We start from the raw sequence: 13,791 nt of genomic DNA on the forward strand, positions 1-13,791 counted from the left end.
TTCCCTCCCTGCCACTCTTACTCTAAGAGATTGGTGCTTTAGTCGCTCCGATAATGCTGTACAATAGGCCAAGTTGCCGTCTTCAAACGGGAGCTGGATCTGTTTCGCACACAGCACCCCGTGTCTCTTGAAGTTCCCGGAGAAGCGAATGAGTGGGGGTGGGGCCTGCACGCCCACCTCCCCTGCCGCACCCCAGTTCTCTGTGCCGGGGGCTCCCTGCTGAGGAAGAGTGGTAGCTGGCCCCGGGGGAGTCTAGCGCTCTCGCGACGTGGATGCCTGGTACTCACTCCCTTTTGTGTCTGCAGCTTGAACGTGAATCGGTTCTCCCCTGCTAACTACGACCAGGCGCATTTACACCCCCATCTGTTTTCGGACCAGTCCCGGGGTTCCCCCAGCAGCTACAGCCCTTCAACAGGAGTGGGGTTCCCTCCAACCCAAGCCCTGAAAGTCCCTCCACTTGACCAATCGCCCACCTTCCCTCCCAGCGCGCATCAGCAGCCACCGCACTATACTACGTCGGCGCTGCAGCAAGCCCTGCTGTCCCCCACGCCGCCAGACTATACCCGACACCAGCAGGTACCCCACATCCTCCAAGGACTGCTCTCCCCCCGGCACTCACTCACCGGCCACTCGGACATTCGGCTGCCCCCGGCAGAGTTTGCACAGCTCGTTAAAAGGCAGCGGCAGCAGCAGCAGCAACAGCAGCAACAGCAGCAGCAAGAGTACCAGGAGCTGTTCAGGCACATGAGCCAGGGGGACGCTGGGAGTCTGGCTCCCGGTCTCGGGGGACAGAATATGACAGAGCGCCAGGCTTTATCGTATCAGAATGCTGACTCGTATCACCACCACCACACCAGCCCCCAGCACCTTCTCCAAATCAGGGCACAGGAACGCATGGCTCAGGCTTCCTCCCCCAGCCCGGCCCATGGGTACGCTCAGCAGCCAGTGCTCACGCACTCGGAGAGCATGGAAGAGGAGGGCCCCTGTGAGGCGGCCAAGGGTGGCTTTCCAGACAGGACGAGCCCCAATACAGCGACCAGAGGTTGCCGTGACAGCACCCTACTCTTGAGTACTGGCGGACCCGGGGACCCCGAATCTTTACTGGGAACTGTGAGCCACGCACAGGAATTGGGGGTACATCCCTACCGGCATCAGCCACCTGCTGCATTCGGTAGAAACAAGGTGTCCAGCCGAGGTAAGAGTCCCTTCGATGTAAAAGTCCCAGGCCTGTCTGTCCTCATTCACCTAACTCAGTGATGGTATCTTTTCCCAGCCAGGGCTCTGTGTTCCTAGGAGGAAAAGAATTCCTGAGAAGGCCTTCGGGACCTTCCAGGGGAGAAATATACAGGGCACAGTACCGTTTGCTTTCAGAATAAAGAGGTAGCGATAGAAAACCAACACTTAGATAGCACAGCCGGTGGGAATAGTTCCCGTTTCCCCTAGTCACACCATGGCTTCCAGGAATCCAGAATTTCCTGTCTTCAGGAACACAGTCAGCCAGCGCTAGGGGAAGTATGAGTTCGTGTAAGTCGTGTTGGACCAAGAGTCAAAAGAGCACCTCCGTTCTGGACTCACCTCTATCACGAAGGCGATAACTTGTCGCTTAATCCCTTGGGTTCATATTTTTCTCATCTGTGAAAAATGGGCAGGAGGAATAATGGCGCACGAGAGAAGCGCGTGCTGCTCCGAAACATGATGTAAACGCGAGGCGTTGTTACTACTCTGCTCAGCTCATCCGTGAGCAGAATACAGAATATCACAGCATCGTAAGGGGCCCCATGTGCATCATCCTACGTCGCTTTATATAACGGATGAGTGCATTCGTTTCCATCCTGAAGGAGATCAGGATAACCAGCCGTCGGTCATACTTGGAAAATCTGGTTCCGTTGGCATCCTAGACACAACCTGCCCCGATTCCGTCCCCTCCACACAGATCATGGGACATGAGTTAATCCAGGAAAGGTAGAGCCTGGAAACCGAGCGGATCCCCCATCCTTCCCCTCTCGGAGCTACCTGCGTCTTCTGTCCTGTCCTTTAAGGTCAGTGCACAAACTCCTAGGGGAATTAGTTTCCGTGGCACAGAGTCGGACAGAAGGCCTTGCTCCGAATCCGTTTATGAAGAGGACTTGGCGCTTCCCGGCTGTGCTTATTGATGCACCGATAGGGGTGGCCATGCGGTTGCACAGGACAGTTTAAAAATCCTGGGCTTTGGACCAAATGGGTGCCATCCAGCTTAGAGGCCTGCATCAGGCAGGCATACTGGATTCACTTGTGGCTGCTGTGTTTGTAGGTGGACAAAGGATTGTGGGAGATTCCGGAACCAGGTCCTATGTGGAATGGCTGACAGACCTGGTGGGGATGTTTGAGCTTAGGGGAAAGAAAGACTAAGGAGAACCATCGTATCTACCAGAGGGAAGGAGGGATTAGACTCTTTGGGGTCCATATCACGGGCCAGGACCAAGAACAGGATAGAAGTTGCAGCAAATAAATGTCAACTCCTGGGGAAGACTGTAATAAGAACTTTCCAGAATAAGCTACCCTAGCGCCTCGGAGCCTCTTGTCACTGGGAGTGTTCCAGCAGAGGCAGGGTGATAGTATCAGGAATAGTGTGGAAAGGCTTCCTGTGTGAAGGAAAGCTTTCACCAGATTAGCATCCTATATTTGGCGTAAAAAAGAGAATGGCTAACATCTCTACGGTGTCATCCATGTGCCAGACACCCACTGCTATTCGTGCGGAAATTCATTTAATCCTCATAACAACCCCATGAGGCAGTAGCTCTTCCTGTCCCCATTTTACCAGTGAGACAAATGAGGCACAGGTTATGTAATTCGCCCCCAAGGTCAACTGCTGTCAAGTGGCACCGAACCCAAGCGTTACTCTCAGCTCACCGCAGCAGGTGCTGACCCAGCATGTCCCGGTGTGCGAGGCAATGAGGAAGGAGCGAAGCTGGAGCGAATAGTGTGAACCCCCTGCTCCCCCCAACCTGCGTTGCCATGTATGGAAACACCTTTGGAAATGTTCTTCTTCAAAGATGCTAACTTCTCTTCGGTTTTCCCTCCTGTGTGACTCCTGTGTACGGAAAGGCCAGGGGGGCTTATCACCTGTATCCCATCGTTGTCAGAGTATCGCCCCCCCTTGCCGGGGGTGCTGGTCTACTGGGTACCTAAAGCGAGGCAGAATGTAGCTGGCTGGTGCGAGAGCTTTGGGAACGCCAGATGGGGGACAGAAGGTTCTCAGTCAGAGGAGTGGGGTTTCCAGCATTAAGTGCTCTTTGAGTTGGGTCTTGGTGGATGGAGAGGAATTTCCCATTTGGCTGGAGCGGAGACGCAGGGGGCGGGACCAGTGGGTGGGAAGGTCTCTGTGAGGTTTGCGGCGGGGGGGGGGGGGAAGCAGGCTTGACAAGTTGGTGGTGTAGTGCACATCAGGGAAATAGTAGAAGCTAAGGGCAGGAATTTTCTTTTTTTTTTTTTTTTTTTTTTTTTTCACTTTTAAAATGCTAATTTATTATTTTTTAATTTTTTTAATTATTATTTTTAATGTTTATTTGTTTTTGAGGGAGAGAAAGAGCATGAGCAGGGGAGGGGCAGAGAGCAAGGGAGACACAGAATCCAAAGCAGGCTCCAGGCTCTGAGCGGTCAGCACAGAGCCCCACGCAGGGCTCGAACTCATGAACGGCGAGATCATGACCTGAGTCACAGTTGGACACTTAACCGACTAAGCCACCTACGTGCCTGTAAAACGTTAACTTATTAAAGTTTAAGACAATTACATATGGTATAATAGTATACAGTGTGTTCTTTTTTTTTTTTTTTTTAACATTTATTTTATTTTTGAGAGAGAGCGCACAGGGGAGGGAGGATCCAAAGCGGGCTCCGCGCTGACAGCAGAGAGCCCGACATGGGGCTTGAACCTGAGATCATGGCCTGAGCTGAATTAATAAGTCAGACGCTTAACCGACTGAGCCACCCAGGGTGCCCCTACTGTGTGTTATTTATGCAGACACAAAGGGAAACTGGCTATTAAGTGAAAACAGAAATTGTGTCCGATAATAAATAGAACCAAAGTTCACAGCACCAGTGAACATTAATTTGTCTTTAATACCACTTTACAAATTGTTTGTACCTGGGCAGAGGTTTTCTAAAATCCAGAGCATGATCTAGATCCAGCAACAGGTGCCTTCCCTTCCGGCCAGAGCTTCATGATTGTGATTCTTGTGACAGATCTCCCCTACCTCCTCTCCTGGCTGAGCGATCATCATCCCTTGTCTGCTCCCTCTTCCTTCTCCCTACCTTCTCCCATCCACCACCATCACCATTCTCCCCTACAGCCCTCTCTTCCGCTCTCTGGAGGAATCTAGCCAGAAGCATATGCCTCAAGCTCTTAGCTCAAGACTCCCCTGTACCTGTTGCCTCATTATCAGTCTTGCCAGCATCTCCCCCCCAGAGTCCTCTTTTTTCTTAAATGTGCTTTTCCTGACCTTCGATGTGAGCTTTTCTGGAAGCTGTAATAGCTCTTGCCCTGCTTGCTAGTACATTGTGGAGATTATTCTCCCTTGTGTCTACCCAGTTGGCTCTAAACTTAACTCTTTAACTTAGCTACAAGGTATGCCCGTTCATGCTTGAGTACCATTCACTTTGCCTCTAACATCTGTTCTTGTTTTGTGACTTTTGAAGCCGCATGTACAGTTATCTTTAACAAATGAAGCTGCAGGCTTATTACTGTGATTTTATAATCCAGTGTGGTGAGGCTAACGTGACAGGGAAACGCATAGCCTCAGAGAGGCCTGATGCTGCTCAAGAGTTAAAATCCCCATTGGGAATGTACACCTGTGTGTTTAAAATGGTGTCTTATCCTCAGGTGGCCCCATTGTCCTTGCCTTAGCCCGAGCTGCCTCTGTGGGCCTGCCATATAACCTCTCCTCCCTTTCTCTCCCTGCGTAATGAAGCTCATGCCCCCTGAGGGAAGAATGGAGTTCCCGTTTGTAGCCCTTCTGCCCCGCGCTCGAGGCTCAGGCTCGCAACTCACAGCCACCCTGGAATATACAGGTCACGACCCCTTTTACAGTAGAAACTGTGCCTCCACCATCTTTTGCTGCTTTAAGCTGCCATGATTCTATAATTTTAAGAACTTGAGAGCTTGGAGTATTACATTACCAAAGAACCATCAGATAATTTGCTGTCGCTTTTGCCAAGAAAGGTCATAATGCTATTCTCCCAGCTCACTACAGGCCAGAGGGGGAGGCTCAAGCTTGTTTATCTCTCTGGACAGAGAGGAATGCCTGCTATTTCCTTTAATGACCCTTCCATCTCTGTGTAGGTACATGCTAGTTCCCAAGCACTTCATCGGTTATTTCCACAACAACAGATGCAGTCAAGTTCACTGAATGACAAGGTTGCACCAGACAGGATTGTAGGTGCTGTGGGGAGTGAGTGCAGGGATGAAAAGATAAAGACCCTACCCTCAGGAAGCTTTTACCCTGCCGGGGGAAGGCAGGCAGGTTCATAAACAGCGTTACCCTGAAGGGGTACAGGATGAGCGCCGTAAGAGGCATAATTATTAAAGAACAGAGCTAGAGCGACCTTCTGAAAATTTCTTCAGGGTAGATGAACAGTGATCACTGGTGTCAGTCAAGGAAAATTGAATGCCACAGATCAGCGTCCACGGTCACCTCTTTCCTTTATGGCTGCTTCTACCCGTCATCGTGGGGCCAGGCCCTGCTGGGGCACTGGGCAGGCAACATGCCCAAGGTGTGTTTCCAGCGTGCCTTCCAGGGCTTTCCGTGTACCCTGCTGCCTGTCATCTCCCTGTCTGTCACTCTAGAAGGAGAAATAAGCTTTGTCTTCCCTCTGTGGTATTACATACGCTTCATTTTTTCACCTGGCAAATAAGTAAGTACAACAACATGACCGGTTTACACAGTGAGATTACCAGCTGGACTGGCAAAGAACCACATCCTCTCCCCCGAGCCTCATCGGCTTCAGCAGCTTATCTGCGGACTCAGGCCCCACGGAGGGTGAAACAATGACAGACTGGGCCGGGTTCACCCCTCAGAACCTTTAAGAGGAATCTGTACCCAAGTCATTTCTCTCCTTTTCTCTTAAAGCCCAGTAAATGAGTAAGGGTGAGTCAACATTGACAGATTCAATAGAGTGTTGTGCAAGCCGCCCCGAAGTTCCCGGGCAGTGGGTGGTGCGCACCGCGTCCCTCTGTGTATTTGGCCCCTTGCGTGATCTGGTGCCCCCCCCCCCCCCCGCCCCCGGACACTCTTGGCTTCGACCCTGGTCAGCACCTGAGGACGCTGCTCCCGGCGGTCCTCTTTCCACCAGTATTGGTGTGTCCTTCGGTGAGCTTGACCATGCCCCTAGCTGCTGAACTGGCACAAGGCACCGAAGACTCAAGCCTGGGTCTCCTGTCCCTCGGTCACTAGGCTAGTGGCCTTCCCTGCCCTGCACACACCCCCTCCCACTGGTCAGTAGAGTACTATGGAGGGTCACAAAGGTCTAGAGACTCAGGACTCAACATTCTTCTTTTTTTTTTTTTTTTCAAAAAATTTTTAATGTTTTTATTTTTGAGAGAGAGCACAAGCAGAGGAGGGCCAGAGAAAGAGGGAGACACAGAATCCGAAGCAGGCTCTAGGCTTCCAGCTGTCAGCACAGATCCCGACGCGGAGCTCGAACTCACGGACCGCGAGATCATGACCTGAGCTGAAGTCGGACGCTTAACCGACTGAGCCACCCAGGCGCCCCATAGGACTCGACATTCTTCTTAAAAATAATACTTTACTCATGCAGTCCTTTACGATTTAAGAAAGGGCTTTTGGCCCTTGGTGTCTTCTGAGCCCCCTGACAACCCTCATTCTTCAGATCGGGATATAAGTTAGATGGCATACACTGTCAGTGATGGGGTTGGACCCTGACTCTGAGTGTTCGGATTCTACCACCTTACGTTCTCCCATTTATGCCTCCTCCCCTCTCCTTTGGCACCTGGCATGCTCTCTCCCAAGCCAAAGAGGCCAGCCTTTCCGGATCTCTGATATGTGGATCAGACCGAAACTTTGCTGCCTAACTCCTACTAATCCGCTTTGTTTTCATCTAGTTTTAAACTTACGTTAGTAAGTTTTCTTCCTAAAAAGAGGAAATTAAACCAAACTCGTAAACCAAACTCTGGAAATTAGAGTGTCAGTAACTCATTTGTTAGCTCACGTATGGGTAAATTGTACCCACAATTCTGGATGCAGGGTATCCTCGTTTGTTTTCGTCAGCTGGCTCGGCACACCCTGTGCACTCAGAACCGACACCTCTGAAATGAGTGTAAATGACCCCAGGGTTTGCTGGGCTCTTTGAGCGCACCAAGCGCTTTCACGCCTTTGGGTAAGTCCTGCTTTCCCGATAGACTGAGACCCAGGGAAGTCAGGGGGCTTGCCCAAGCCCCCACTCCTCAGGAGTCCTGCGGAAGCCGGGATTCCAGCCTGGGCCTCTCTGACCCCCAAACATGTGCTCCTGAGCTCTAGGCTGGGGAGTCAGGAAGGCTCACTGAGGGATTTCTCGAGCGCTTTCTGGCTCTGTGTGCCGGTGCTTGTCAGGCATGCTGGGCCCAAACTTGAGGGCCAGGAGGAGAGCAGACAAGGAGGGCAGGATCCAGGCGACCTTCCCCACAGCAGGAAGACGAGGGTGGGTATTTGGGTTTGGAGAAGCCTCATTCTCAGAAATAAAAATAAACTCAAAAAGAGAGAGAGAAAGGAGACTTAGCCTACTTAACAAATAAACTCTAGAGGAGGCCTCTAGAAGAGGTGGGAAGGAGCCGGATATCAAGAACCAGAACGTGTACATTTTGTTAGCTTTGCTGTTTCCTCATGTTTGAGGAAATCTTTAAACAGCAGAGCTCTTGTGTCGTCTTTGGCAGAGCAGGGAGGGGGGGTGCAACCAGCTGTGTTATCCGGAAGGAAAGAACCCCAGGGAACTGAGTGTTTGGTGTTAGCTCTCAGAGAAGAGAAGACAGGCATTGGAAAATGCTCCGAAAAAGTAAGCAGCAGCTGTTTGTGTGGCTTCTTGGCGAAGCGGACCACAGAGCCAGTGTCGCACCACTTCCTGCCCATGGGTTCTGTGGGCCCAGGGCGAGCACGTGAGCTGTGCCCAACGAGAGGAGGCGGGCCACGTGGGGAAGAGGAGTGAGGACTTGCCCACTCGGCAAGTCCTGCTGTTGGCTTTCCTTTCTCTTCCTGTCTCTTCTGGCTTTTAGCTTCGATAGCAAAAGAATTCACTTCTTTTCTTTGGCCTCTTTGCTCAGAGAACTTCCAAAAGATTTCTCACTCGCCATCACCTTTGGCGTTTGGGAAGCTTCCCTCCTCTCCTTTTCCTCCAGATGCGTCGCACTACCAGCAATGTGCACGTCAGTTGGTTCCACTCCCTTCCCCACCCACCGTAACCCCTGAGCCAGGCCTAACCTTGACTGTTGTAGGAGGCCATTTGAATCTGGAGACCTGAAACCCTGTACCCAACACTCACACAGCACATTTTACTTCCATTATTCAAATAAACATTGGAAGGGCATGGTTAGCATTAGGGCCGTGTTTCCTATTAAGAACTTTTTTAAAACCTGGTCTCGCCAAGGGGGAGTTCATCAGAAGATAAGCCCAATAGTTGCCAAGGAGCTTTGACCAGAAAAGATCAAGCAAGCAAACCACACATATGTTCAGGTGCCAGGCTCTTAAGGACCAGAGCCAAAAGTGTGACCAGGAGTATCTGATCAACTTAGCAGTGGGCCTGGTATTCTTCTTGACCACCTTTGGTCAAGAGGAAATATTCAGTCCTCTTGAATGCTTTTCTCTCCAATATCTAGTCCAGAGGGTGCATGACTCTGGCAGGATAGTAACCCATATTAAGAGAGTATATATTAATATCAGTTAAAGAGCTAACTATTACATAACTCTTGGATATAGGACACTGTTCTGGAATACTAAAGGCTCACACATGCATAAGGTACACTTCTTGTTCTCAGAGAACTTACGGGCTAATAAGAACAACCAAGACAAAATACACAATTGAAAATGACGTCAGGAATAGTGGTAGAGTAATAAGAGTCCTTTAAAATTTTCTGACATTTAAAGGAAGCAAAGATCTTTATCTGCTTGAAGAGAGAGTTTCATAAAGATGTTAACATTTGAGGGGTGCCTGGGTGGCTCAGTCGGATAAGCATCTGACTTCAGCTCAGGTCACGATCTTGTGGTTCATGAGTTCAATCCCCGCATCAGGCTCTATGCTGACAGCTTGGAGCCTGGAGCCTGACCTGCTTCAGATTCTCTCACTCTCTCTCTCTCTTTCTCAAAAATAAACATTAAAAAAAGATGGTAACATTTGAGATGGACCTAAGAAGATGAGTTGATTTAGATTGGCTGGAATGGAAGAAGCAGCAAGCCATTTCCAGAGAGAGGAACAGTGAGGGCACCTGCATGGAATCGAGAGTGGGTGGGGAAGAGTTAAGCGCTCCCATTTGCACATTTACGCATGGGGGAACGTAGTGTGTAGTACTCACTGGAAGGTAGGCTGGGACAGCGTTGTGACAAGGAGCTGTTTGGGCTACCCTACTTAAGAATTAATCTTTATAGAGTAGCGGTAGAGGGATGGTTAGCGGGGGGATGATTGGTAATCCAGGCAAGAGGTGATGGGGCTTTGGCGGAAGCAGTGAGATTGGAAAGAGAGGGACTGAAGTGACCAACATTGCAGAGGTAGATTCTTCAGGCTTAAGGTGATGTGGAACCAGGAGTACGGAACCAACAGGCACCCTGCGAGCTCACACCGGAAGGTTAGGAAAATAGGGAAACAAGTTTGTCTGAGACACGGCCTGGGGTCAGGGTGTTGATGAGTTTGGAACCGGGCATGGTAAGTGTTAGGTGTCTGTTATTTCTCCAGGGTAAGGTTAATAGTTGGAATTATGGATCTGGAGCTTATTAAAAAAGCATTTCAGTAATCCTTTATCTAGAGGCAATATAGTTGAAGCCCTGAAAATAGATGATATTACCAAAGTAAGTGTGAGGAGAGAGAAGAGGTCAGGGTGGAAATGTAAAGAGTGGAGGGGCCATGGAAGCAGTCGGGGACAGCAGTTCAAAAAGTAGAAGAGGGGACTGGGCCGATCCACTGAGGTGGAAGCCAAGGAAGGAGAGACAAGACATCCACAGGATGGAGGCCATCCTTCCAGGCTAGAGGTTCCAGAGAGCTCCATGGAAGATTCTTATGTGCACATAGGTTTGGGAAATAATACTGCCAGGCCAACAGGAGTGAAAAAAAGAAAGTTTCAGTGTGACCCAGTCACCTGCCGTTCGTTGTATGGGCTTTTTCTCGTGAGGATTTGTGATCCCTCCATAAAGAGGCTCCTATTTGCTGTGGGACTTGGGGCTGGCAGGCGGGTCCAGGCTCCTCTAAGTACCCTGAGCAGCCAGCTGAGGGTTAGCAAATGGTATACACATGGTCCTCACCACTGCTGATTGTCTCTGGCAAGACAGTTCTTTGATGGGAGTGACAACATCGGGAGAAACTCTAGGTCTGCTGACCCTGTTTTGCTGTGTCTCCTCAGAGTCTGTGATGGGGAACTGCATGGATAGAAGTTCTCCGGGACAAGCAATGGAGCTGCCAGATCACAATGGACTTGGGTACCCAACACGCCCCTCTGTCAATGAGCACCACAGGCCCCGGACCCTCCAGAGACACCACACGATCCAGAACAGTGATGATGCTTATGTATGTTGGCCCCTCCTACTTCTCAGAAGTGGGATCCTACTGGTCCCAACCTTGCCAGCAGTCCTGTGGGGTCACCTGTGCCCTTCCATTCTTCCCAGCCAGAATCCAGCCTCTCTGGGAACGATGCAAGCATGGCTTTGAATCAACTTCAGAGACCAGTAGAATCTGTGCTCTAAACTTCAGACCAAGGAATCAAGAGTAGTTGCTATCTGTTCCTTCTGGTCTGAGTTATTGAACTTCTCCCCAGACAGTCTAAACTCCAGCCCAAGCAAGTGAACCCATAGACTCTTGGTTAGTTTTCCAACAGTTCCATTGAATGATTCAGATAAAGGGACCTAACCCAGATCAACCGAACTTTGCTTCCTCCCGTAGCAACTAGCCACATGTAGCCATCCAAACTTAAATGTATTCAAAATGAAATAAAAATTTAGTTCCTCAGTCACGCTAGTCCCATTTCAAGTACTCAGCCACTTGAGGCTCGTGGCTCTGTGCCAGCAGGACAGATGTAGCATGCCGCTGTTCTCTCGGAGAGCACTATTGGACCATCCGGTCCTCAGACCCAGGTCCTCTTGGTGAAGGGGACAGGTCAGAAATCTGGTTTTGGAAGACCGTGTGGTTGTCAAGGGCATGTGACCATCTGCTGAGGTTCACCATGCATCCCTCACCCCACCCACCCCACGGGGAAGGTGGGGCAGCTTCCCGCACTGTGACCGCCAGATGGCACAGCTCGGGAGCAGTGCCTGAGGCTGCCCTGCGCCTGGGCTCTTTTAGAGGGAACGGCTGTCACTAAGGGTCACCTGAGAGTGGCACGTTCTCTGGTATCCTGACTTCTTTTCCTAATTGTTTTCTGTAGGTGCAGCTGGATAACTTGCCGGGAATGAGTCTCGTGGCTGGAAAAGCACTTAGTTCCGCCCGGATGTCAGATGCGGTTCTCAGTCAGTCCTCGCTCATGGGGAGCCAGCAGTTTCAAGATGGGGAAAATGAAGGTGAGGGGCCTTATGCATGGGGCACCCTGGGGAAGTTTCTGGAGGCACCCCTCCCCTGCCATCTTCACTAGTGACTGTTCTCCTCTTCTGTATATAGGGTTCAGGGGAAGATGGGAAGCCATAGCTTCCCCGAGGGGTCTGGACACAAAAGCCTTCCCCACTTGTCTCCATCGAGAATGGGTATACAAAGAAGCAGGCCTTCTGGTTGAGGGCAGGGGTATCACGTTTGTCTTTGTAAAGCTTTGATAAGATACTGCTTTAACAACTATCTTTCTACCTCTGATTAGAGGGCATTGTATCCTAAGGGACTATGTCTGCCTCTTCTTAGAACCAGTAAAGGAAGGTATCATAACAGATAGAAGCGTAGGCTTTGGAATGGACAGGTCAGCAGTAAATCCTGGCTTTGCCCTTTACAGGTTCCACGGACAAGGCGCTTAGCCTTTCGGAGCCTCAGGGTCCTCCTCTCTAAAGTGGCAGAAACAGTAGAGCCTATATCCTAGATTGTGCTGTGTGCTTAACGAGTTTACGGTGCTCAGAACAATGCCTGGAGCACGAAGAGTGCCCAGTGACCCGTGCCCGCTAGCACTAAAATGGTCTCCTCCCTTGGAGAGCTAAGTCTTTCTGAGGGCACTGCGTGCTGTCTTCGTCCACACTGGAGTAGCGATAGCGCTTGAGGTGGGAGACAGAGAGGGAATGGGGCCGAGTGGAGCCCTTAGTACGGGAAGAATCCTGGCCCGGCCCACAGCCTAGGACCTGCTGTGAGCTAGAATTCAGGGTGGGAGCCCCGCTCCAGGGTGCTCAGACTTCTCTTCCTGCCGCCACCCCCGCCACCTACCACCTCCCTGCCCCGCCCCAACTCTCTGCTAAGCTCGCGTGTTCTTTCTGGTCTTGCAGAATGCAGGGAGAATCTAGTTGGTCACGAGCATCCGGACCTGGCTGACGGCAGCCAGCATTTAAATTCCTCTTGCTATCCATCCACGTGCATCACAGACATTCTGCTCAGCTACAAGCACCCCGAGGTCTCCTTCAGCATGGAGCAGGCAGGCGTGTAACAGGAAACGGAGAGTGAGTATCTCCCCGGCCAGGGCCAACCCAGCCCTTCGGCCGAGGGCCAGCCCCCGATCCTTCTGTGTGTGGTGGCCCGTGAACTAGGCCACCACTCCCCTCTCCGTCTTTGCATCTTCGTGTTCTGTCACGAAGCGCTGTGCTGGTTGTTCCGGGGGGGGGGGGGGGGGGGGGGTGCGGCGGGCAGGTGGGGAGCATACAGGAGAAATGCTGGCCATAGTCCCTTGGTTTACTTACGGGGGTAAGACGCGTGTGGAAGGTGCCGTAGCCTGCCCAGAGACAGGAAGTGAGCTGCGGCTTCGGAGGATGGGGCGCCTCTGGCCAGGGTAATAGGGGAAGGACAGTCCTGAACTCGGTCCTGAGGCAGGAACCCCGGCAAGAAAACCTGTCTAGCCATAAGTTTTCAAGGCCATACTGCAAGCGGAAGAATATTCCAGACAGCGGAGCTGTGTGCTCAGAGGCCAGTGGCAGAAAACAGGTAAACTGAGCAGCTGGGCTGGAGCAATGCCTACGTGTACATAGATAGTATTGCTTTTGTCTTGGAAAACTCTGACAGAAAACAGTGATGAAGGTTAAGCCGTCTGGCAAACCCGCCTTCGCGCCTCAGCATGGCAGACCCCTTAAACTACCTGAGGTAAAGGGAGCCAGTTGCGTTTCGTGAAAGTGTTCCAACGAATGTTTGAGCCTCTTGCTCCGAGCTGATTCTCCTGTGTGTGTGTCTGCTCTGTTGCAGGTTTGTGTACAGCTCGGGAGTGAAATGACTTCACACCAACAGTATCTCGCAGCATTGCGCCAAATTGCCATTGTGTTTCTGTCCACCTAGAGCGTCACGGCTCCTTCCCTCACTTTGGTTCATCAGTGTGCGGTTCTTTCGGGTTCTGAGGGGGTTTTGCCATGTTTGCTTGTATGACCGAGTCACCAAGGAAATAAACAGGATATTCGTGTTCGCCACCTTTTGTGAAAGTGTATTTGGTATATTTGAGTTGGAGGTTTGGTTTACTTTGTT

At 51.0% G+C, this 13,791-nt stretch overlaps 1 protein-coding gene across 9 annotated transcripts in view; it reads left to right on the plus strand.

The window, feature by feature from the left end:
- Window positions 1-13,791, plus strand: part of SIK3 (SIK family kinase 3) — a 241,684-nt gene that overhangs the window by 226,041 nt on the left and 1,852 nt on the right. For 4 of the 9 annotated variants that reach the window (XM_060604827.3, XM_060604830.3, XM_060604823.3 and 1 more), the window contains 5 exons: window positions 306-1,195; window positions 10,571-10,734; window positions 11,588-11,720; window positions 12,615-12,785; window positions 13,519-13,736. In XM_060604827.3, the coding sequence (XP_060460810.3) occupies window positions 306-1,195; window positions 10,571-10,734; window positions 11,588-11,720; window positions 12,615-12,772 (1,345 nt within the window). In that variant the 3' untranslated portion in view covers window positions 12,773-12,785; window positions 13,519-13,736. Of the gene's footprint in view, window positions 1-305; window positions 1,196-10,570; window positions 10,735-11,587; window positions 11,721-12,614; window positions 12,786-13,518; window positions 13,737-13,791 lie in introns of those variants that run through there. The other 5 variants (XM_060604824.3, XM_078432769.2, XM_060604825.3 and 2 more) reach the window with 2 other exon arrangements.

Source organism: Panthera onca, chromosome D1 (genome assembly GCF_046562875.1).
Source record: "Panthera onca isolate mPanOnc1 chromosome D1, mPanOnc1 haplotype 2, whole genome shotgun sequence".
Classification (NCBI taxonomy): Eukaryota; Metazoa; Chordata; class Mammalia; order Carnivora; family Felidae; genus Panthera; species Panthera onca.